Below are 23,784 nucleotides of genomic sequence, written 5' to 3'. Positions count from 1 at the left end.
AGAGGACAGCAGTAAGGTGTTAGATAGAGGACAGCAGTAAGGTGTTAGATAGAGGACAGCAGTAAGGTGTTAGATAGAGGACAGCAGTAAGGTGTTAGAGCTACCCAGAGAGCAGAGGACAGATTCTCAGCTCCTAGGCCAGGGGTGGGGAACCTTTGGTCCTCCAGTTGTTGTTGAACTACACATCCCAGCATGACCTGCAACCTTTTCAGCGTGGCCAAATAGCAAAACTGTAGCAGGGCATGCTGGTATGTGTAGTTCAGCAACAGCTGGAGGGCCAAAGGTTCCCCACCCCTGTCATAGGCTAAGAAATAATGTTCTGTCAGGAGCATGTGATGGGAATTGTCATGTGGAATTGGATTACAGAAGTGTGCGGAGCTGTTTATAACCCATTCTGTTGGTTTTCATCTACCACCGTGCCTGAGTGATATGGAACCCCGTGTCTTCACAACCAGAGATCCGGGATAAGTTCCTGGACCCATGTTATCGCGAAGAAATGGGACTCTAAGTGCGGGTTATTGGGGATTTTGTGTCACGTGCCTGAAGCATGCAAAACATATTCCCCAATAAGTGCTGGATAGCAGGGACAACTGGACAGGCCCTAGGGGAACCGTTAGTCACTGAAATTTACTGCAGCTAAGTGGATATCCCCCCCAAAAGACAACCTGACATCCATGTTCAGTTCTGACAGACCATCACACGTGGTGCCCTCTCCACAAAGCAGAGTCCTCTTTATATGTGCAAGTGATTCTGTTTCCGTCATTGTATTACTTTTTATTTGAAACTATTCTGCATATATTATTTATTTATTACCAGTTATTTATATAGCGCACACATATTCCGCAGCGCTTTACAGAGAATATTCGGCCATTCACATCAGTCCCTGCCCTAGTGGAGCTTACACTCTATGGTGGTCATTTCGAGTTGATCGCTCGCTAGCAGTTTTTAGCAGCCGTGCAAACGCTATGCCGCCTCCCACTGGGAGTGTATCTTAGCTAAGCAGAAGTGCGAACTAAAGGATCGCACAGCGGCTACAAAAAAAATATTGTGCAGTTTCTGAGTAGCTCTAGACCTACTCCTAGCTTGCGATCACTTCAGGCCATTCCGTTCCGGATCTGACGTCACAAACACGCCCTGCGTTCGCCCAGCCACGCCTGCGTTTTTCCTGGCACGCCTGCGTTTTTTCGAACACTCCCTGAAAACGGTCAGTTGACACCCAGAAACGCCCTCTTCCTGTCAATCACTCTGCGGTCAGCAGCGTGACTGAAAAGCTTTGCTAGACCTTGTGTGAAAATACATCGGCTGTTGTGAAAGTACGTTGCGCGTGTGCACTGTGCCGCATGCGCAGAAGTGCCTTTTTTTCCTTAATTGCAGCGCAGCAAAGATTTTCAACTAGCGATCAACTCGGAATGACCCCCTATATTCCCTACCACATGTACACACACACACACACACACACACACACACACACACACACTAGGATTAATATATTGTTGAGATACAATTAACCGACAGTATATTTCTGGATTGTGTTCTAAGAAGATTGTGAGTAAACCCACGCAAGCATGGGAAGAACATGCAAACTCCACACAGTTAGGGCATGGTGGGAATCGAACCCATGACTCAGTGCTGTGGCGCAGTAATACTAACCACTACACGGTCCGTGCTGCTATCTGTGTGTCATTTTACATAATCATTTTTGTAATTATTAAGCATTGGAGTACGTGTGCTCAAATGAAGCCTTCATTAATTTTAGCCTGGTCTCTGTGTTCTCTTGGATCTCCCAAGGTACAAGCTACATATATGTATTACTGACGGTTATTTAACTAATATAATTGGGATGTAAATGTGAAACTTGAGGGCTTCTAGATTCCTCTTTAATAGTGGCATCAAGATTTGGAACAGGCATTGTGTAACTTTGTATCGGATCCACGTAGACTCAGACTCAGGTGAGTGCCAGCTCCAGGCGTGTCACAGACAGAAGTATCTGGGAAAAGGCAGATCAGGACTTACCCCCGCTCCACCAGTGCGATCTGTCCCTGGATGAACACCCCATTGTTCAGTTCACTGCACGCCTCTGGGGGATCCGCAGGGACCAGGTGGATCTGGTCATATCTCTGACTCTAGAAGGAACACACACATTGTAAGATCACCATGGCAGGTCTCTGGGGTCAGATCATTACATTCATCTACTTCTCACCCAGAAGCCATACACAAACCTGCTTATTACCCCCTCCTCATACCCCACTGCGACTCCCAGAGACAGGATCCCACGAATAACGGGTGGCAGTGGCAAGAACCCAAGCACAACTATTGCCTAAACGTGACACTGGCCAACATCGCATTTAGGTGCAAAAAAATGTAACTAAGGCACAGCGACCAATAAGATGCTCAATTTCATCATGTGACTTTCATCAGACAGGCAAATGCCAAGTGCTGATTGGTTGTTGAAATTCTGTACCTATTGAGCTCCTAGAATTCAGCAAAAAAATAAGAATTTACTTACCGATAATTCTATTTCTCGTAGTCCGTAGTGGATGCTGGGGACTCCGTCAGGACCATGGGGAATAGCGGCTCCGCAGGAGACAGGGCACAAAAAGTAAGCTTTTAGGATCACATGGTGTGTACTGGCTCCTCCCCCTATGACCCTCCTCCAAGCCTCAGTTAGGTACTGTGCCCGGACGAGCGTACACAATAAGGAAGGATATTGAACCCCGGGTAAGACTCATACCAGCCACACCAATCACACCGTATAACTTGTGATCTGAACCCAGTTAACAGTATGACAAACGTAGGAGCCTCTGAACAGACGGCTCACAACAAATAACAACCCGATTTATTTGTAACAATAACTATGTACAAGTATTGCAGACAATCCGCACTTGGGATGGGCGCCCAGCATCCACTACGGACTACGAGAAATAGAATTATCGGTAAGTAAATTCTTATTTTCTCTAACGTCCTAAGTGGATGCTGGGGACTCCGTCAGGACCATGGGGATTATACCAAAGCTCCCAAACGGGCGGGAGAGTGCGGATGACTCTGCAGCACCGAATGAGAGAACTCAAGGTCCTCCTCAGCCAGGGTATCAAATTTGTAGAATTTTGCAAACGTGTTTGCCCCTGACCAAGTAGCAGCTCGGCAGAGTTGTAATGCCGAGACTCCCCGGGCAGCCGCCCAGGATGAGCCCACTTTCCTTGTGGAATGGGCCTTGACAGATTTAGGTTGTGGCAAGCCTGCCACAGAATGTGCAAGTTGAATTGTGCTACAAATCCAACGAGCAATAGTCTGCTTAGAAGCAGGAGCACCCATCTTGTTGGGTGCATACAATATAAGCAGTGAGTCAGACTTTCTGACTCCAGCCGTTCTTGAAATATATATTTTCAATGCCCGGACCACGTCCAACAACTTGGAATCCTCCAACTCGTTAGTAGCCGCAGGCACCACAATAGGCTGGTTCAGGTGAAACGCTGACACCACCTTAGGCAGAAAATGAGGACGCGTCCGCAGTTCTGCCCTGTCCGTATGGAAAATCAGATATGGGCTCTTATATGATAAAGCCGCCAATTCTGATACTCTCCTGGCTGAAGCCAGGGCCAGTAGCATGGTTACTTTCCATGTAAGATACTTCATCTCCACCGATTTGAGCGGCTCAAACCAATGGGATTTTAGAAAATCCAAGACTACATTAAGATCCCACGGTGCCACTGGGGGCACAACCGGGGGCTGTATATGTAGTACTCCTTTTACAAAAGTCTGGACTTCAGGAACTGAAGCCAATTCTTTTTGGAAGAAAATCGACAGGGCCGAAATTTGAACCTTAATGGACCCCAATTTGAGGCCCATAGACAATCCTGTTTGCAGGAAATGTAGGAATCGACCCAGTTGAAATTCCTCCGTGGGGGCCTTCCTGGCCTCACACCACGCAACATATTTCCTCCAAATGCGGTGATAATGTTGTGCAGTCACCTCCTTCCTGGCCTTTACCAGTGTAGGAATGACCTCTTCCGGAATGCCTTTTTCCTTTAGAATTCGGCGTTCAACCGCCATGCCGTCAAACGCAGCCGCGGTAAGTCTTGGAATAGACACGGTCCCTGCTGAAGCAGGTCCCGTCTTAGAGGTAGAGGCCACGGATCCTCCGTGAGCATCTCTTGAAGTTCCGGGTACCAAGTTCTTCTTGGCCAATCCGGAGCCACTAGTATCGTTCTTACTCCCTTTTGCCGTATAATTCTCAGTACTTTTGGTATGAGAGGCAGAGGAGGGAACACATACACTGACTGGAACACCCACGGTGTTACCAGAGCGTCCACAGCTATTGCCTGAGGATCTCTTGACCTGGCGCAATACCTGTCCAGTTTTTTGTTGAGGCGGGACGCCATCATATCCACCATTGGTTTTTCCCAACGGTTCACAATCATGTGGAAGACTTCTGGATGAAGACCCCACTCTCCCGGGTGTAGATCGTGTCTGCTGAGGAAGTCTGCTTCCCAGTTGTCCACTCCCGGAATGAATACTGCTGACAGTGCTATCACATGATCTTCCGCCCAGCGAAGAATCCTTGCAGCTTCTGCCATTGCTGTCCTGCTTCTTGTGCCGCCCTGTCTGTTTACGTGGGCGACTGCCGTGATGTTGTCCGACTGGATCAACACCGGCTGACCCTGAAGCAGGGGTTTTGCCAGACTTAGAGCATTGTAAATCGCTCTTAGCTCCAGTATATTTATGTGAAGAGACATCTCCAGGCTTGACCATACTCCCTGGAAGTTTCTTCCTTGTGTGACCGCTCCCCAGCCTCTCAGACTGGCATCCGTGGTCACCAGGACCCAGTCCTGTATGCCGAATCTGCGGCCCTCTAACAGATGAGCACTCTGCAACCACCACAGAAGAGACACCCTTGTCCGTGGCGATAAGGTTATCCGCTGATGCATCTGCAGATGCGATCCGGACCATTTGTCCAGCAGATCCCACTGAAAAGTTTGTGCGTGGAATCTGCCGAATGGAATCGCTTCGTAAGAAGCCACCATCTTTCCCAGGACTCTTGTGCATTGATGTACAGACACTGTCCCTGGTTTTAGGAGGTTCCTGACAAGTTCGGATAACTCCCTGGCTTTCTCCTCCGGAAGAAACACCTTTTTCTGAACCGTGTCCAGAATCATTCCCAGGAACAGCAGACGTGTCGTCGGGGTCAACTGAGATTTTGGAAAATTCAGAATCCACCCGTGTTGTTGCAGCACTAGTTGGGTTAGTGCTACTCCGTCTTCCAGCTGTTCTCTGGATCTTGCCCTTATCAGGAGATCGTCCAAGTAAGGGATAATTAATACGCCTCTTCTTCGTAGAAGGATCATCATTTCGGCCATTACCTTGGTAAAGACCCGAGGTGCCGTGGACAATCCAAACGGCAGCGTCTGAAACTGATAATGACAGTTTTGCACCACGAACCTGAGGTACCCTTGATGTGAAGGGCAAATTGGGACATGCAGGTAAGCGTCCTTTATGTCCAGGGACACCATAAAGTCCCCTTCTTCCAGATTCGCTATCACTGCTCTGAGTGACTCCATCTTGAACTTGAATTTTTGTATGTACAGGTTCAAAGATTTGAGATTTAGAATAGGTCTTACCGAGCCGTCCGGCTTCGGTACCACAAATAGCGTGGAGTAATACCCCTTTCCCTGTTGTAGGAGGGGTACCTTGACTATCACCTGCTGAGCAAACAGCTTGTGAATGGCTTCCAATACCGTCGCCCTGTCCGAGGGAGACGTTGGCAAAGCAGACTTTAGGAACCGGCGAGGGGGAGACTTCTCGAATTCCAACCTGTAACCCTGAGATACTACCTGTAGAATCCAGGGGTCCACCTGTGAGCAAGCCCACTGTGCGCTGAAATTCTTGAGTCGACCCCCCACCGTTCCTGAGTCCGCTTGTAAGGCCCCAGCGTCATGCTGAGGGCTTTGCAGAACCCTGAGAGGGCTTCTGTTCCTGGGCAGGGGCTGCTTGCTGCCCTCTCTTACCCCTTCCTCTGCCCCGAGGCAGATATGACTGTCCTTTTGTCCGCTTGTTCTTATAGGAACGAAAGGACTGCGGCTGAAAAGACGGTGTCTTTTTCTGTTGGGAGGGGGTCTGAGGTAAAAAAGTGGATTTTCCGGCAGTTGCCGTAGCCACCAGATCCGATAGACCGACGCCAAATAATTCCTCCCCTTTATACGGCAATACTTCCATATGTCGTTTGGAATCCGCATCACCTGACCACTGTCGCGTCCATAAACTCCTTCTGGCAGATATGGACATCGCATTTACTCTCGATGCCAGAGTGCAAATATCTCTCTGCGCATCTCGCATATAAAGGAAAGCATCCTTTAATTGCTCTATAGTCAATAAAATACTGTCCCTATCCAGGGTATCAATATTTTCAGTCAGGGAATCCAACCAGACGACCCCAGCACTGCACATCCAGGCTGAGGCGATGGCTGGTCGCAGTATAACACCAGTATGAGTGTATATACTTTTCAGGGTAGTTTCCAGCCTCCTATCAGCTGGATCCTTGAGGGCGGCCGTATCAGGAGACGGTAACGCCACTTGTTTCGATAAGCGTGTGAGCGCCTTATCCACCCTAGGGGGTGTTTCCCAGCGCGCCCTAACCTCTGGCGGGAAAGGGTATAATGCTAATAACTTTTTTGAAATTAGCATTTTTCTATCTGGGTTAACCCACGCTTCATCACATACATCATTTAATTCCTCTGATTCAGGAAAAACTACAGGTAGTTTTTTCACCCCCCACATAATACCCCTTTTTGTGGTACTTGTAGTATCAGAGATATGCAAAGCCTCCTTCATTGCCGTGATCATATAACGTGTGGCCCTACTTGAAAATACGTTTGTTTCATCACCGTCGACACTAGATTCAGTGTGTGTCTGGGTCTGTGTCGACCGACTGAGGTAAAGGGCGCTTTACAGCCCCTGACGGTGTCTGAGACGCCTGGGCAGGTACTAACTGGTTTGCCGGCCGTCTCATGTCGTCAACTGATTTTTGTAATGTGCTGACATTATCACGTAATTCCATAAACAAAGCCATCCATTCCGGTGTCGACTCCCTGGGGGGTGACATCACCATTATCGGCAATTGCTCTGCCTCCACGCCAACATCGTCCTCATACATGTCGACACACACGTACCGACACACAGCAGACACACAGGGAATGCTCTTATCGAAGACAGGACCCCACTAGCCCTTTGGGGAGACAGAGGGAGAGTTTGCCAGCACACACCCAAGCGCTATAATATATATGGGAACAACCCTATATAAGTGTTGTTCCTTATAGCCGCTTAAATATATAAAAATATCGCCAAAATATGCCCCCCCTCTCTGTTTTACCCTGTTTCTGTAGTGCAGTGCAGGGGAGAGTCCTGGGAGCCTTCCTCACAGCGGAGCTGAGCAGGAAAATGGCGCTGTGTGCGGAGGAGAATAAGCCCCGCCCCCTATTCCGGCTGGCTTTTCTCCCGGAGTTTTAGACATTTGGCATGGGTTAAATACATACATATAGCCTTAATGGCTATATGTGATGTATTCTTTTGCCATAAAAGGTATTATATATTGCTGCCCAGGGCGCCCCCAGCAGCGCCCTGCACCCTCCGTGACCATCTGGTGTGAAGTGTGTGACAACAATGGCGCACAGCTGCAGTGCTGTGCGCTACCTTCATGAAGACTGAAGAGCCTTCTGCCGCCTGTTTCCGGACCTTCAATCTTCAGCATCTGTAAGGGGGGTCGGCGGCGCGGCTCCGGGACGAACCCCAGGGTGAGACCTGTGTTCCGACTCCCTCTGGAGCTAATGGTGTCCAGTAGCCTAAGAATCCAATCCATCCTGCACGCAGGTGAGTTGAAATTCTCTCCCCTAAGTCCCTCGATGCAGTGAGCCTGTTGCCAGCAGGACTCACTGAAAATAAAAAACCTAAAAAACTTTTTCTAAGCAGCTCTTTAGGAGAGCCACCTAGATTGCACCCTGCTCGGACGGGCACAAAAACCTAACTGAGGCTTGGAGGAGGGTCATAGGGGGAGGAGCCAGTACACACCATGTGATCCTAAAAGCTTACTTTTTGTGCCCTGTCTCCTGCGGAGCCGCTATTCCCCATGGTCCTGACGGAGTCCCCAGCATCCACTAGGACGTTAGAGAAATGTATAGTCAATACTCCATAATGCTTCTTCCTCATTATTCAGATTCTCCCTGTTTCCCCAGCACATAATGATGCAAGGTGGAAGTACAAAAATACCAGGTACGCGAATGAGGAGGAATGAGGAGGCAAGAAAAAGGGGAGAGGAAGGATGAATGAGCGAATAGGAAAGAGCAAAGAGGAAAGACAGAGCAAAGAGGAAAGAGCGAACAAAGAGCTAGCAAAGAGGAAAGAGCGAACAAAGAGCTAGCAAAGAGGAAAGAGCGAGCAAAGAGGAAAGAGCGAGCAAAGAGGAAAGAGCGAGCAAAGAGCTAGCAAAGAGGAAAGAGCGAACAAAGAGCTAGCAAAGAGCTAGCAAAGAGGAAAGAGCGAGCAAAGAGCGAGCAAAGAGGAAAGAGCGAGCAAAGAGCTAGCAAAGAGGAAAGAGCGAGCAAAGAGCTAGCAAAGAGGAAAGAGCGAGCAAAGAGGAAAGAGCGAGCAAAGAGGAAAGAGCGAGCAAAGAGCTAGCAAAGAGGAAAGAGCGAGCAAAGAGGAAAGAGCGAGCAAAGAGGAAAGAGTGAGCAAAGAGGAAAGACAGAGCAAAGAGGAAAGAGCGAACAAAGAGCTAGCAAAGAGGAAAGAGCGAACAAAGAGCGATCAAAGAGGAAAGAGCAAGGAAAGAGCTAGCAAAGAGGAAAGAGCGAGCAAAGAGCTAGCAAAGAGCTAGCAAAGAGGAAAGACAGAGCAAAGAGGAAAGAGCGAGGAAAGAGCTAGCAAAGAGGAAAGCGCGATCAAAGAGCAAGCAGAGAGGAAAGAACGAGCAGAGAGGAAAGAGCAAGCAGAGAGGAAAGAGCGAGCAGAGAGGAAAGAGCGAGCAGAGAGCGAGCAGAGAGGAAAGAACGAGCAGAGAGCGAGCAGAGAGGAAAGAACGAGCAGAGAGGAAAGAACGAGCAGAGAGAGAGCAGAGAGGAAAGAACGAGCAGAGAGAGAGCAGAGAGGAAAGAGCGAGCAGAGAGGAAAGAGCGAGCAGAGAGCGAGCAAAGAGGAAAGAGCGAGCAAAGAGGAAAGAGTGAGCAAAGAGGAAAGACAGAGCAAAGAGGAAAGAGCGAACAAAGAGCTAGCAAAGAGGAAAGAGCGATCAAAGAAGAAAGAGCTAGCAAAGAGGAAAGCGCGATCAAAGAGCGAGCAGAGAGGAAAGAACGAGCAGAGAGGAAAGAGCGAGCAGAGAGGAAAGAGCGAGTAGAGAGGAAAGAGCGAGCAGAGAGCGAGCAGAGAGGAAAGAACGAGCAGAGAGGAAAGAACGAGCAGAGAGAGAGCAGAGAGGAAAGAGCGAGCAGAGAGGAAAGAACGAGCAGAGAGCAAAGAACGAGCAGAGAGCGAGCAGAGAGGAAAGAACGAGCAGAGAGCAAGCAGAGACGAAAGAACGAGCAGAGAGCGAGCAGAGAGGAAAGAACGAGCAGAGAGCGAGAAGAGAGGAAAAAGCGAGCAGAGAGGAAAGAGCGAGCAGAGAGCGAGCAGAGAGGAAAGAGCTAGCAAAGAGGAAAGAGCGAACAAAGAGCTAGCAAAGAGGAAAGAGCGAACAAAGAGCTAGCAAAGAGGAAAGAGCGAACAAAGCTAGCAAAGAGGAAAGAGCAAGCAAAGAGGAAAGAGCTAGCAAAGAGCTAGCAAAGAGGAAAGAGCGAACAAAGAGCTAGCAAAGAGGAAAGAGCGAGCAAAGAGCTAGCAAAGAGGAAAGAGCGAGCAAAAAGGAAAGAGCGAGCAAAGAGGAAACAGCGAGCAAAGAGCTAGCAAAGAGGAAAGAGCGAGCAAAGAGGAAAGACAGAGCAAAGAGCGAACAAAGAGCTAGCAAAGAGGAAAGAGCGAGCAAAGAGGAAAGAGTGAGCAAAGAGGAAAGACAGAGCAGAGGAAAGAGCGAACAAAGAGCAATCAAAGAGGAAAGAGCGATCAAAGAGCGATCAAAGAGGAAAGAGCAAGGAAAGAGCTAGCAAAGAGGAAAGAGCGAGCAAAGAGCGAGCAAAGAGCTAGCAAAGAGCTAGCAAAGAGCTAGCAAAGAGCTAGCAAAGAGGAAAGACAGAGCAAAGAGGAAAGAGCGAGCAAAGAGCTAGCAAAGAGGAAAGAGCGAACAAAGAGCTAGCAAAGAGCTAGCAAAGAGGAAAGAGCGAGCAAAGAGGAAAGAGCGAGCAAAGAGCTAGCAAAGAGGAAAGAGCGAGCAAAGAGCTAGCAAAGAGGAAAGAGCGAGCAAAGAGGAAAGAGCGAGCAAAGAGGAAAGAGCGATCAAAGAGCTAGCAAAGAGGAAAGAGCGAGCAAAGAGGAAAGAGCGAGCAAAGAGGAAAGACAGAGCAAAGAGGAAAGACAGAGCAAAGAGGAAAGAGCGAACAAAGAGCTAGCAAAGAGGAAAGAGCGAACAAAGAGCGATCAAAGAGGAAAGAGCAAGGAAAGAGCTAGCAAAGAGGAAAGAGCGAGCAAAGAGCTAGCAAAGAGGAAAGAGCGAGCAGAGAGGAAAGAACGAGCAGAGAGAGCAGAGAGGAAAGAGCAAGCAGAGAGGAAAGAACGAGCAGAGAGGAAAGAACGAGCAGAGAGCGAGCAGAGAGGAAAGTACGAGCAGAGAGGAAAGAACGAGCAGAAAGCGAGCAGAGAGGAAAGAACGAGCAGAGAGCGAGAAGAGAGGAAAGAGCTAGCAAAGAGGAAAGAGCGAACAAAGAGCTAGCAAAGAGGAAAGAGCGAACAAAGAGCTAGCAAAGAGGAAAGAGTGAGCAAAGAGCTAGCAAAGAGGAAAGAGCGAGCAAAAAGGAAAGAGCGAGCAAAGAGGAAAGAGCGAGCAAAGAGCTAGCAAAGAGGAAAGAGCGAGCAAAGAGGAAAGAGTGAGCAAAGAGGAAAGACAGAGCAAAGAGCGAACAAAGAGCTAGCAAAGAGGAAAGAGCGATCAAAGAGCGATCAAAGAGGAAAGAGCGATCAAAGAGGAAAGAGCAAGGAAAGAGCTAGCAAAGAGGAAAGAGCGAGCAAAGAGCGAGCAAAGAGCTAGCAAAGAGCTAGCAAAGAGGAAAGACAGAGCAAAGAGGAAAGAGCGAGCAAAGAGCTAGCAAAGAGGAAAGAGCGAACAAAGCTAGCAAAGAGGAAAGAGCGAGCAAAGAGCGAGCAAAGAGGAAAGAGCGAGCAAAGAGCTAGCAAAGAGGAAAGAGCGAGCAAAGAGCGAGCAAAGAGGAAAGAGCGAGCAAAGAGGAAAGAGCGATCAAAGAGCTAGCAAAGAGGAAAGAGCGAGCAAAGAGGAAAGAGCGAGCAAAGAGGAAAGAGTGAGCAAAGAGGAAAGACAGAGCAAAGAGGAAAGAGCGAACAAAGAGCTAGCAAAGAGGAAAGAGCGAACAAAGAGCGATCAAAGAGGAAAGAGCAAGGAAAGAGCTAGCAAAGAGGAAAGAGCGAGCAAAGAGCTAGCAAAGAGGAAAGCGCGATCAAAGAGCAAGCAGAGAGGAAAGAACGAGCAGAGAGGAAAGAGCAAGCAGAGAGGAAAGAGCGAGCAGAGAGGAAAGAGCGAGCAGAGAGGAAAGAGCGAGCAGAGAGCGAGCAGAGAGGAAAGAGCGAGCAGAGAGCGAGCAGAGAGGAAAGAACGAGCAGAGAGGAAAGAACGAGCAGAGAGAGAGCAGAGAGGAAAGAGCGAGCAGAGAGGAAAGAGCGAGCAGAGAGCGAGCAAAGAGGAAAGAGCGAGCAAAGAGGAAAGAGTGAGCAAAGAGGAAAGACAGAGCAAAGAGGAAAGAGCGAACAAAGAGCTAGCAAAGAGGAAAGAGCGATCAAAGAGGAAAGAGCAAGGAAAGAGCTAGCAAAGAGGAAAGCGCGATCAAAGAGCGAGCAGAGAGGAAAGAGCGAGCAGAGAGGAAAGAGCGAGCAGAGAGGAAAGAACGAGCAGAGAGAGAGCAGAGCGGAAAGAACGAGCAGAGAGGAAAGAACGAGCAGAGAGAGAGCAGAGAGGAAAGAGCGAGCAGAGAGGAAAGAGCGAGCAGAGAGCGAGCAAAGAGGAAAGAGCGAGCAAAGAGGAAAGAGTGAGCAAAGAGGAAAGACAGAGCAAAGAGGAAAGAGCGAACAAAGAGCTAGCAAAGAGGAAAGAGCGATCAAAGAGGAAAGAGCAAGGAAAGAGCTAGCAAAGAGGAAAGCGCGATCAAAGAGCGAGCAGAGAGGAAAGAGCGAGCAGAGAGGAAAGAGCGAGCAGAGAGGAAAGAGCGAGCAGAGAGGAAAGAACGAGCAGAGAGAGAGCAGAGAGAGAGCAGAGAGGAAAGAGCGAGCAGAGAGGAAAGAACGAGCAGAGAGCAAAGAACGAGCAGAGAGCGAGCAGAGAGGAAAGAACGAGCAGAGAGCGAGCAGAGAGGAAAGAATGAGCAGAGAGCGAGCAGAGAGGAAAGAACGAGCAGAGAGCGAGCAGAGAGGAAAGAACGAGCAGAGAGCGAGAAGAGAGGAAAAAGCGAGCAGAGAGGAAAGAGCGAGCAGAGAGGAAAGAGCTAGCAAAGAGGAAAGAGCGAACAGAGCTAGCAAAGAGGAAAGAGCGAACAAAGAGGAAAGAGCGAGCAAAGAGGAAAGAGCTAGCAAAGAGCTAGCAAAGAGGAAAGAGCGAACAAAGAGCTAGCAAAGAGGAAAGAGCGAGCAAAGAGCTAGCAAAGAGGAAAGAGCGAGCAAAAAGGAAAGAGCGAGCAAAGAGGAAACAGCGAGCAAAGAGCTAGCAAAGAGGAAAGAGCGAGCAAAGAGGAAAGACAGAGCAAAGAGGAAAGAGCTAGCAAAGAGGAAAGAGCGATCAAAGAGCGATCAAAGAGGAAAGAGCGATCAAAGAGGAAAGAGCAAGGAAAGAGCTAGCAAAGAGGAAAGAGCGAGCAGAGAGGAAAGAACGAGCAGAGAGAGAGCAGAGAGGAAAGAGCAAGCAGAGAGGAAAGAACGAGCAGAGAGCGAGCAGAGAGGAAAGAACGAGCAGAGAGCGAGCAGAGAGGAAAGAACGAGCAGAAAGCGAGCAGAGGAAAGAACGAGCAGAGAGCGAGAAGAGAGGAAAGAGCTAGCAAAGAGGAAAGAGCGAACAAAGAGCTAGCAAAGAGGAAAGAGCGAGCAAAGAGCTAGCAAAGAGGAAAGAGCGAGCAAAAAGGAAAGAGCGAGGAAAGAGCGAGCAAAGAGCTAGCAAAGAGGAAAGAGCGATCAAAGAGCGATCAAAGAGGAAAGAGCGATCAAAGAGCGATCAAAGAGGAAAGAGCAAGGAAAGAGCTAGCAAAGAGGAAAGAGCGAGCAAAGAGCGAGCAAAGAGCTAGCAAAGAGCTAGCAAAGAGGAAAGACAGAGCAAAGAGGAAAGAGCGAGCAAAGAGCTAGCAAAGAGGAAAGCGCGATCAAAGAGCGAGCAGAGAGGAAAGAACGAGCAGAGAGCGAGCAGAGAGGAAAGAGCTAGCAAAGAGGAAAGCGCGATCAAAGAGCGAGCAGAGAGGAAAGAACGAGCAGAGAGGAAAGAGCGAGCAGAGAGGAAAGAGCGAGCAGAGAGGAAAGAATGAGCAGAGAGGAAAGAGCGAGCAGAGAGCGAGCAGAGAGGAAAGAACGAGCAGAGAGAGAGCAGAGAGGAAAGAGCGAGCAGAGAGGAAAGAACGAGCAGAGAGCGAGCAGAGAGGAAAGAACGAGCAGAGAGCGAGCAGAAAGGAAAGAACGAGCAGAGAGCGAGCAGAGAGGAAAGAACAAGCAGAGAGCGAGAAGAGAGGAAAGAACGAGCAGAGAGCGAGAAGAGAGGAAAGAGCGAGCAGAGAGGAAAGAGCGAGCAGAGAGCGAGAAGAGAGGAAAGAGCTAGCAAAGAGGAAAGAGCGAACAAAGAGCTAGCAAAGCAGAGAGGAAAGAACGAGCAGAGAGGAAAGAGCGAGCAGAGAAGAAAGAGCGAGCAGAGAGGAAAGAACGAGCAGACAGGAAAGAACGAGCAGAGAGAGAGCAGAGAGGAAAGAGCGAGCAGAGAGGAAAGAGTGAGCAAAGAGGAAAGACAGAGCAAAGAGGAAAGAGCGAACAAAGAGCTAGCAAAGAGGAAAGAGCAAGGAAAGAGCTAGCAAAGAGGAAAGCGCGATCAAAGAGCGAGCAGAGAGGAAAGAACGAGCAGAGAGGAAAGAGCGAGCAGAGAGGAAAGAGCGAGCAGAGAGGAAAGAGCGAGCAGAGAGGAAAGAACGAGCAGAGAGGAAAGAACGAGCAGAGAGGAAAGAACGAGCAGAGAGAGAGCAGAGAGGAAAGAGCGAGCAGAGAGGAAAGAACGAGCAGAGAGCGAGCAGAGAGGAAAGAGCGAGCAGAGAGGAAAGAACGAGCAGAGAGGAAAGAACGAGCAGAGAGCGAGCAGAGAGGAAAGAGCGAGCAGAGAGGAAAGAACGAGCAGAGAGCGAGCAGAGAGGAAAGAACGAGCAGAGAGCGAGCAGAGAGGAAAGAACGAGCAGAGAGCGAGAAGAGAGGAAAGAGCGAGCAGAGAGGAAAGAGCGAGCAGAGAGCGAGAAGAGAGGAAAGAGCTAGCAAAGAGGAAAGAGCGAACAAAGAGCTAGCAAAGAGGAAAGAGCGAGCAAAGAGGAAAGAGCGAGCAAAGAGCTAGCAAAGAGGAAAGAGCGAACAAAGAGCTAGCAAAGAGGAAAGAGCTAGCAAAGAGGAAAGAGCGAGCAAAGAGCTAGCAAAAAGGAAAGAGCGAGCAAAGAGCTAGCAAAGAGGAAAGAGCGAGCAAAGAGGAAAGAGCGAGCAAAGAGGAAAGACAGAGCAAAGAGGAAAGACAGAGCAAAGAGGAAAGACAGAGCAAAGAGGAAAGAGCGAACAAAGAGCTAGCAAAGAGGAAAGAGCGATCAAAGAGCGATCAAAGAGGAAAGAGCAAGGAAAGAGCTAGCAAAGAGGAAAGAGCTAGCAAAGAGCTAGCAAAGAGCTAGCAAAGAGGAAAGACAGAGCAAAGAGGAAAGAGCGAGCAAAGAGGAAAGAGCGAGCAAAGAGGAAAGAGCGAGCAAAGAGCTAGCAAAGAGGAAAGCGCGATCAAAGAGCGAGCAGAGAGGAAAGAACGAGCAGAGAGGAAAGAGCAAGCAGAGAGCGAGCAGAGAGGAAAGAGCGAGCAGAGAGGAAAGAGCAAGCAGAGAGCGAGCAGAGAGGAAAGAACGAGCAGAGAGCGAGCAGAGAGGAAAGAACGAGCAGAGAAGAAAGAACGAGCAGAGAGGAAAGAACGAGCAGAGAGCGAGCAGAGAGGAAAGAGCGAGCAGAGAGGAAAGAGCGAGCAGAGAGGAAAGAACAAGCAGAGAGAGAGCAGAGAGGAAAGAGCGAGCAGAGAGGAAAGAACGAGCAGAGAGCGAGCAGAGAGGAAAGAATGAGCAGAGAGCGAGCAGAGGAAAGAACGAGCAGAGAGCGAGCAGAGAGGAAAGAATGAGCAGAGAGCGAGCAGAGAGGAAAGAGCGAGCAGAGAGGAAAGAACGAGCAGAGAGCGAGCAGAGAGGAAAGAACGAGCAGAGAGCGAGCAGAGAGGAAAGAACGAGCAGAGAGCGAGCAGAGAGGAAAGAACGAGCAGAGAGCGAGCAGAGAGGAAAGAACGAGCAGAGAGCGAGCAGAGAGGAAAGAGCGAGCAGAGAGGATATTTTAGATGCAGACTTCCAGGTCCCCATAGAAGCCTGTACACACGGAGCTATTTCTAGAACTGGGTACAGACTTTTGGGATCACTTGGCCAATCAGTCGAGCACCGTGTACCTATCCAGTGCCCCGTGAACCCGTACACACTGTGCCAGAAATAGCTCACTGTGCATGGGCTTCTATGGGATCAGGAGGTCAGCAACTAAATCATTAAACAGCACATAAATTGCAATCTCACAATCCCGAGCATTGCAGGAGTGTTTTAAGACGTCTACTGGCCTATGGCCCTGCATACACACCTGTAGAATCGTCAGCCTGATTGCCCAATGACTGTATAGGTGTGTTCCCGTCTTAGCTCTGTGTATGGAGTCAAGAGTACACACTGCTCGTCAGATTGGGAGCGTTTAACCCGATCAGCCGAATGATCACAAAGGTGTGTACCCAGCTTACAGAGTGTATACTATACCCTGGGGGCTTCTGTGATGTCACCCTATGGATACGCTGTATGTAGGTAACAATATCACTCACATACTGAATGGTGACTCTAGCAAACAGTACTGACAACGTGACTACAGATCCATACTTACAAACACCCCTCCAAAATCCTTGGCTGGGGTTGCAGTGAATATGTAGCGAATGTCCCCCGGGCTCAGCACTTGGAAATACAGGTATTCCTGGAAACGGAGACCTGGAGAGAGAAGACAGGGGACGTAAAGGAAGGCGCACTGGGCCACTGAGCCAATGTATAACTGAATCTGCACCATGTCTTACTCTACTGAGCAACAGCACTGTAAGCCAGGGGCAGCCTCACTTACTATCTAAGGTGATAAACATGTATACAGGATGAGTATCCCATATCCAAATATTCCAAAATACGGATTTTTTTTTAGTGAGACTGAGATAGTGAAACCTTTGTTTTCTGATGTCTCAATGTACACACACTTTGTTTAATACACAAAGGCCCTCATTCCGAGTTGATCGCTCGCTAGCTGCTTTTAGCAGCATTGCACACGCTAGGCCGCCGCTCTCTGGGAGTGTATCTTAGCATAGCAGAAGTGCGATCGAAAGGTTAGCAGAACTGATCGAAAAAAATTTCATGCCGTTTCTGAGTAGCTCCAAACCCACTCCTAGATTGCGACCACTGCAGACAGTTTAGTTCCTGCTTTGACGTCACAAACACGCCCTGCGTTCGGCCGGCCACTCCCCCGTTTCCCCAGGCACGCCTGCGTTTTTACCTGACATGCCTGTGTTTTTTAGCACACTCCCGGAAGACGCTCAGTTACCACCCAGAAACGCCCACTTCCTGTCAATCACACACCGATCAGCAGAGCGACTGAAAAGCGTCGCTCGACCTTGTGTGAAATTGCATAGTTTTGTGTGAAAGAACGTTGCGCATGCACACTGCGTACCATACGCATGCGCAGAAGTGCCGATTTTTTGTCTGATCGCTGCGACCGAAAGCAGCTAGCGATCAACTCGGAATGAGGGCCAAAGTTATTAATATTAGGATTTTAATACCTACCTGTAAATCCTTTTCTCGTAGTCCATAAGGGATATTGGGGACAGAATTAGTACGATGGGATATAGATGGGGTCCAAAGGAGCCGGTGCACTTTAAATTTCTTCAACTGGGTGTGCTGGCTCCTCCCCTAAACACCGAGTCTCCCACAGGCAGTTATAGGTAAACAGTCCCTGAAGGAGAAAGGACATATATGAGAGAGGGAACATAATAACAAAGGGTGGTGATATTTACACACCAGCACACCACTAACATACAACAACCAGCAACAGATGAACAGGTAACTATAAAATGAGAACCTGCAGAAAAGTCACCGCACTGAGGCGGGTGCCCAATATCCCTTATGGACTATGAGAAAAGGATTTACCGGTAGGTATTAAAATCCTATTTTCTCTAGCATCCATAAGGGATATTGGGGGAAAACTAGTACGATGGGGATGTCCCTAAGCTTCCAGAATGGGCGGCAACGTGCAGAGACTGCTGCAGCACCGCCTGCCCAAACTGGGTATCCTCTTTGACCAGGGTATCAAACTTGCAGAACTACACAAAGGTGTTCTTCCCCGGCCAGGTAGCTGCTCGGTATAGTTGCACAGCAGAGACTCCACGGGCAGCCGCCCAGGAAGAGCCCACTGATCTAGTAGAGTGGGCCTTCAGAGACCTAGGAACAGGTAAGGCTGCCAACACATAGGCCTGTTGGATAGTAAGCCTAAGCCAATGAGCAATGGACTGCTTTGAAGCAGGGCAACCCTTTTCCTGTGCATCATAGAGCACAAACAGGGAATCCGTCTTTCTGACCTGAGCCGTCCGCTTGACATAGATCCTCAAGGCTCGCACAGCATACAATGCCTTCGGAGGAGCAGAAGCGTCAGAACCAGACGGAATCACAATCGGTTGATTCAAGTGAAACACGGAGACAACCTTCGGCAGGAACTGCTGTCTAGTCGAACTCCAGCCTGTAGCCCTGAGAAACGAGCTCTCTGACCCAGGTATCCTGGCAGGAAGTCTCCCTGACGCGGCTGAAGTGACGCAGTCGAGCTCCCACCTCGAGATCCCCTCGGGGTGGGCGGGCACCGTCATGCTGAAGCCTTAGTGGAAGCAGAACCGGTAGACTGGTCCTGAGAACTGGTGCTTGCAGGTTTTCTGGACTTACCTCTGGTGTTTCTAGCCGCAGTGGAGGCCCCTTTGGCCCTTAATCGAAATCTGTGAGACCGAAAGGACTGAACAGACGGCCACGGATAGGAGCGTCTCGCCGGCGGGGCCCTAGAGGGGAGAAATGTGGATTTTCCAGCCGTAACTTTGGAAATCCAGGTATCCAATTCAACCCCAAAAAGCCATTCGCCAGAAAAGGGGAGGGATTCTACACTACGTTTGGATTCTGAGTCCGCAATCCACTGATGCAACCACAAGGCCCTGCGCGCCGACACTGCCATGGCAGAAGTCCGAGCATTAATGTTCCCCATCTCCTTGAGGGAATCACAGAGGTCACGTGTAGTGTCCTGAATGTGCTTCAGTAGGGTTACCATAGTAACTAAGGGCATATCCCCCGAGAGGCCCCCCTGAATCTGCATGGCCCAGGAATGAATAGCATGAGTCATCCAGCAACCCGTAATGACTGGTCTTTGGGATAAACCGGCTGCTGTGTATAGAGACTTTAGTGTAGTCTGTATCTTCCTGTCCCCAGGATCCTTCATGGTAAAGGAGCCCGGAGCAGGCAGCACCGCCTTTTTAGACAGGCGAGAGACCAAGACATCCACCCTCGGGGCTGCTCCTAAAATTTCCTACCTTCAGGAGCAAATGGGAAAGTGCGCAATAACTTTTTGGACAGTTGGAATTTTTTGTCTGGATTTTTCCAGACCAGTTTGAATAAGTCATCTAACTCTGTAGAATTAGGGAAAGTGACATTAGGCTTGTTATGTACAAAAAAAGAGACTGTTGTGACGCAGCGTCCTCTAGGGGGAGCTTCAACACATCCCTTATAGCCAAAATGAGGGGTTCAATACCCTGAGTGGAATCGGGATCCCCACTAACGGGATACAGGTCATCCCCATCGTCCTGTATATCATCATCATCTGTACCAGATAGTAGAGCAGGTAACCCACGCTTCTGTGGTACTGCGTGAGAGAGGCGGGGCTGTGCATTTGCCCTAGCAGCTAAATCTGCAACAGCCTGCTGTAGTAGCTGAGTTTTCTGCACATTAGCAGTGAGCTGGGATGACATATCAGACATCATAATCTTAAGAGACCCTAACCAGTGGGGCTCGGGACCCTCTCCCCCAGCCCCTTATCTGATTTGTGAAGATTGAATGCATTGTTCACAGGAAACAGAATCAGTGGATAATGGAGAGAATCTAGTTTCACAGTAAGCACAATAACATACACAGACAGTTATAATGCAAGCATGCCCTACTGTAGGGCAGGAGACAGATAGAGAGAAGGACACCAGCACACCCTGAGCTGCACAGCCCAAGTGAGGCTGTCAGCTCCTTAAAATACAGTAAACACTAACAATTTTAGTCCTAAATAGGATCAGGATAGTGTACACAAGCAGAGCTCCCCCTTTGCTACACCCTGTACCAGATATCCAGCGTGGCTGAGGAGCCAGGAAGCTCTGTGTGTGCTGTATATGGCTGCAATAAGCAGAGGAAGGCGCCAAAACGCCTCAGGTCCCGCTCTGAGGTAGCTCCGCCCCCTCCAATGGCACCGGAGTTACAAATATATATTATACTGGCAAAGTCTCCAAGTTAGCTTAAATCATCACACAAGTGCTAGTCAAGCCTTTTGCGCCAGTTCTACACGGGGGATCTCAGACGAACCCCCCGCCGGGAGGGTCCTGCACGCCGCGCCCGTGGTCAGCCGCACTTTGGACCAGGGGACCCCCCACCGATGTCACCTTCAGGCAGCGTTAGGGGTGTGCGGCGTGCTGCAGCTGTGACAGCCAAGGCGCAGTGCCCCGCTGAACAACCCCTCAGGACGGTGGTCCTGCAGCGGAGAAGCGGCTCTGCACCTATAAGGCCGGTGACCGTCTCCCCCCCCCCCCCCTAACTCCCACGGCGCAGGTATGCTGTTGCCAGACAGTATACCGGAAATAATAAGTTTTAAAGAAAATGAAGAAAACTCTCTGGAGCTCTAGAGCGCGCATCCTCTCCTGAGGGCACTTTTTTCTAAACTGACCTGTAGGAGGGGGCATAGAGGGGAGGAGCCAGCACACCCAGTGGAAGAAATTTAAAGTGCACTGGCTCCTTTGGACCCGTCTATATCCCTTCGTACTAATGTGTCCCCAATATCCCTTATGGATGCTAGAGAAAATATTGTATTACATGACCTTCAGGCTGTGTGTATAAGGTGTATATGGAACATAAATACATTCTGTGTTTAGACTTGGGTCCCATCACCATGATATCTCATTATGGTATGCAATTATTCCAAACTACGGAAAAATATTTCCGGTCCCAAGCATTGCCACTCATACAGATGACACACAAAGGGGGTCATTCCGAGTTGATCGCTAGCTGCAGTTGTTCGCAGCGATCAGAGTATAAAACGGCTAATCTTTGCATGCGTAGGCACCGCAATGCGCCCGCGCAATGTACGGGTACAAAGTCCATTGTGGTTTTGCACTGGTTCTAGCGACGATTCCAGTCACACAGGCGGCCGCAAGGTGACTGACAGAAAGAGGGTGTTTCTGGGTGTCAACTGACCGTTTTCAGGGAGTGCTTAGAAAAACGCAGGCGTGGCTGGGCGAACGCTGGGCGGGTGTGTGACGTCAAAAGCCGTCCCTCCGTCGTTAGAATCATCACACAGAATAAGTAAGTACAGGGCTGGTCTTGTTTTGCACAAAATGTGTTTGCAGGCGCTCTGTGGTACAGGCGTTCGCACTTCTGCAAAGCGAAAATACACTCCCCTGTGGGCGGCGGCATAGCGTTTGCACGGCTGCTAAAAACTGCTAGCGAGCGATCAACTCGGAATGACCCCCAAAGTGCGACAGAGCACCAACCTGATTAAACCACAATGAGAGAAATGTCTGGAACAGTCCAAAGGCCGGAACTCTGCGACATTTTTATTTTATCAGACTCACAAACTTGTAACTTTTCCTTCTGTAATAGCATTGTACATATTGGTGGTGGAGAGGTTTCCCCGATTCTGTAGAGTTTGGCGTAACGGAGCTGGACCTCAGACAGTGCATGAGCAGACCTCTCCCATCTGTCGGTGTACTAACACCCAGTCTGTACCGTGCTGAGGGCATGCAGCCTCTATATATAGAGGTCAGTAATGATTCCCAGCAGTGAGGTATTAGTACGATGCAGAAATCTCACCGTCACCACATATTACACCAGACTCACAGTATACAGCCTGCACTTTCCAAGCCAGCGCCTTTATCTTAAGAAGCAAAAACTTTGCTCTCTACAATCTCACTGCTAAGACAATATTTATGAAGCCCAAAGTCTCCATGGAGAGTGCAACCAAGACGTAGGAAGAGGCTCTTCCAGCAACATCTCATTCACTGTGCTGCAAGTGAGCAACCAAGTGCAAGCCTCCTGTGTCAGTGCTCTCCCCCCCCCCCCCCATGTCCCCAGCAGTGTGCAGCTGTTATACCTACCCCAGACCAGCAGGGGGGTGACAGCAGCAGCAGGGTCAGCTCTCTGCCCCCCATGTCCCCAGCAGTGTGCAGCTGTTATACCTACCCCGGACCAGCAGGGGGTGTGACAGCAGCAGCAGGGTCAGCTCTCTGCCCGCCACCCCCCCCCCCCCCCATGTCCCCAGCAGTGTGCAGCTGTTATACCTACCCCAGACCAGCAGGGGGGAGACAGCAGCAGGGTCAGCTCTCTGCCCCCCATGTCCCCAGCAGTGTGCAGCTGTTATACCTACCCCAGACCAGCATGGGGGGTGACAGCAGCAGGGTCAGCTCTCTGCCCGCCACCCCCCCCCCCCCCCATGTCCCCAGCAGTGTGCAGCTGTTATACCTACCCCAGACCAGCAGGGGGGAGACAGCAGCAGGGTCAGCTCTCTGCCCCCCATGTCCCCAGCAGTGTGCAGCTGTTATACCTACCCCAGACCAGCATGGGGGGTGACAGCAGCAGGGTCAGCTCTCTGCCCCCAGCAGAGTGCAGCTGTTATACCTACCCCAGACCAGCAGGGGGTGTGACAGCAGCAGGGTCAGCTCTCTGCCCCCCATGTCCCCAGCAGTGTGCAGCTGTTATACCTACCCCAGACCAGCAGGGGGTGTGACAGCAGCAGCAGGGTCAGCTCTCTGCCCCCTGTGTCTCCAGCAGTGTGCAGCTGTTATACCTACCCCAGACCAGCAGGGGGGAGACAGCAGCAGGGTCAGCTCTCTGCCCCCAGCAGAGTGCAGCTGTTATACCTACCCCAGACCAGCAGGGGGTGTGACAGCAGCAGGGTCAGCTCTCTGCCCCCCATGTCCCCAGCAGTGTGCAGCTGTTATACCTACCCCAGACCAGCATGGGGGGTGACAGCAGCAGCAGGGTCAGCTCTCTGCCCCCATGTCTCCAGCAGTGTGCGGCCGTTATACCTACCCCAGACCAGCAAGGGGGGGAGGGGGGGGGACAGCAGCAGGGTCAGCTCTCTGCCCCCAGCAGAGTGCAGCTGTTATACCTACCCCAGACCAGCAGGGGGGGGGGGGGGGGACGACGACAGCAGCAGGGTCAGCTCTCTGCCCCCAGCAGAGTGCAGCTGTTATACCTACCCCAGACCAGCAGGGGGGGGGGACAGCAGCAGGGTCAGCTCTCTGCCCCCAGCAGAGTGCAGCTGTTATACCTACCCCAGACCAGCAGGGGGGGGGGACAGCAGCAGGGTCAGCTCTCTGCCCCCAGCAGAGTGCAGCTGTTATACCTACCCCAGACCAGCAGGGGGGGGGGTGACAGCAGCAGGGTCAGCTCTCTGCCCCCCATGTCTCCAGCAGTGTGCAGCTGTTATACCTACCCGAGACCAGCAGAGGTGGCAGCAGCAGCAGGGTCAGCTCTCTGCCCCCCATGTCCCCAGCAGTGTGCAGCTGTTATACCTACCCCAGACCAGCAGGGGGGGTGACAGCAGCAGCAGGGTCAGCTCTCTGCCCCCCATGTCCCCAGCAGTGTGGAGCTGTTATACCTACCCCAGACCAGCAGGAGGGGGGTGACAGCAGCAGCAGGGTCAGCTCTCTGCCCCCCATGTCTCTAGCAGTGAGCAGCTGTTATACCTACCCCAGACCAGCAGGGGGTGTGACAGCAGCAGCAGCAGGGTCAGCTCTCTGCCCCCCATGGCTCCCAGCTATGTGAGACCATCAGGACCGTCCTCGGGTAACCAGCAGCTGCCTCAAGAACCAGACCACGCCTCCCTACTTCCTATTGGTGGAGCGATCTGTGTGACTGTGATTGGCGCGATGTCATCCTCCTCTACCGTACATGTCCTAATAGAAGCGGGACTACCGCCCAGTGCATTACTACTGCGCCGGACCTGTGTAAAAGGTGGAAGGCAGAGATACCTGGGCCCGCGGGCAATATAAGGGCGTCAGAGAGTGACGGGCGCCGCGAATATGGCCACTCACAGGCCAGCAGTGTTCCGTACGAT

General features: G+C 50.5%; 1 protein-coding gene across 4 annotated transcripts in view; it reads right to left on the bottom strand.

The window, feature by feature from the left end:
* PRADC1 (protease associated domain containing 1) overlaps nucleotides 1-23,685 on the bottom strand; it is a 40,427-nt gene extending 16,742 nt beyond the window's left edge. Inside the window, exons 1-4 of one of the 4 annotated variants that reach the window (XM_063925382.1) lie at nucleotides 23,363-23,386; nucleotides 22,428-22,461; nucleotides 16,294-16,394; nucleotides 2,014-2,123 (exon numbers count right to left, since the gene is read on the bottom strand). In XM_063925382.1, coding sequence (XP_063781452.1) covers nucleotides 2,014-2,123; nucleotides 16,294-16,394; nucleotides 22,428-22,461; nucleotides 23,363-23,386 — 269 coding nt within the window. Of the gene's footprint in view, nucleotides 1-2,013; nucleotides 2,124-16,293; nucleotides 16,395-22,427; nucleotides 22,462-23,105; nucleotides 23,145-23,243; nucleotides 23,320-23,362; nucleotides 23,387-23,417 lie in introns of those variants that run through there. The other 3 variants (XM_063925383.1, XM_063925381.1, XM_063925384.1) reach the window with 3 other exon arrangements.
* Nucleotides 23,686-23,784: the final 99 nt, after the last annotated feature.

Source organism: Pseudophryne corroboree, chromosome 1, assembly GCF_028390025.1.
Source record: "Pseudophryne corroboree isolate aPseCor3 chromosome 1, aPseCor3.hap2, whole genome shotgun sequence".
NCBI classification, from domain to species: Eukaryota; Metazoa; Chordata; class Amphibia; order Anura; family Myobatrachidae; genus Pseudophryne; species Pseudophryne corroboree.
This window is presented reverse-complemented; position numbering and strand designations above follow the sequence as displayed.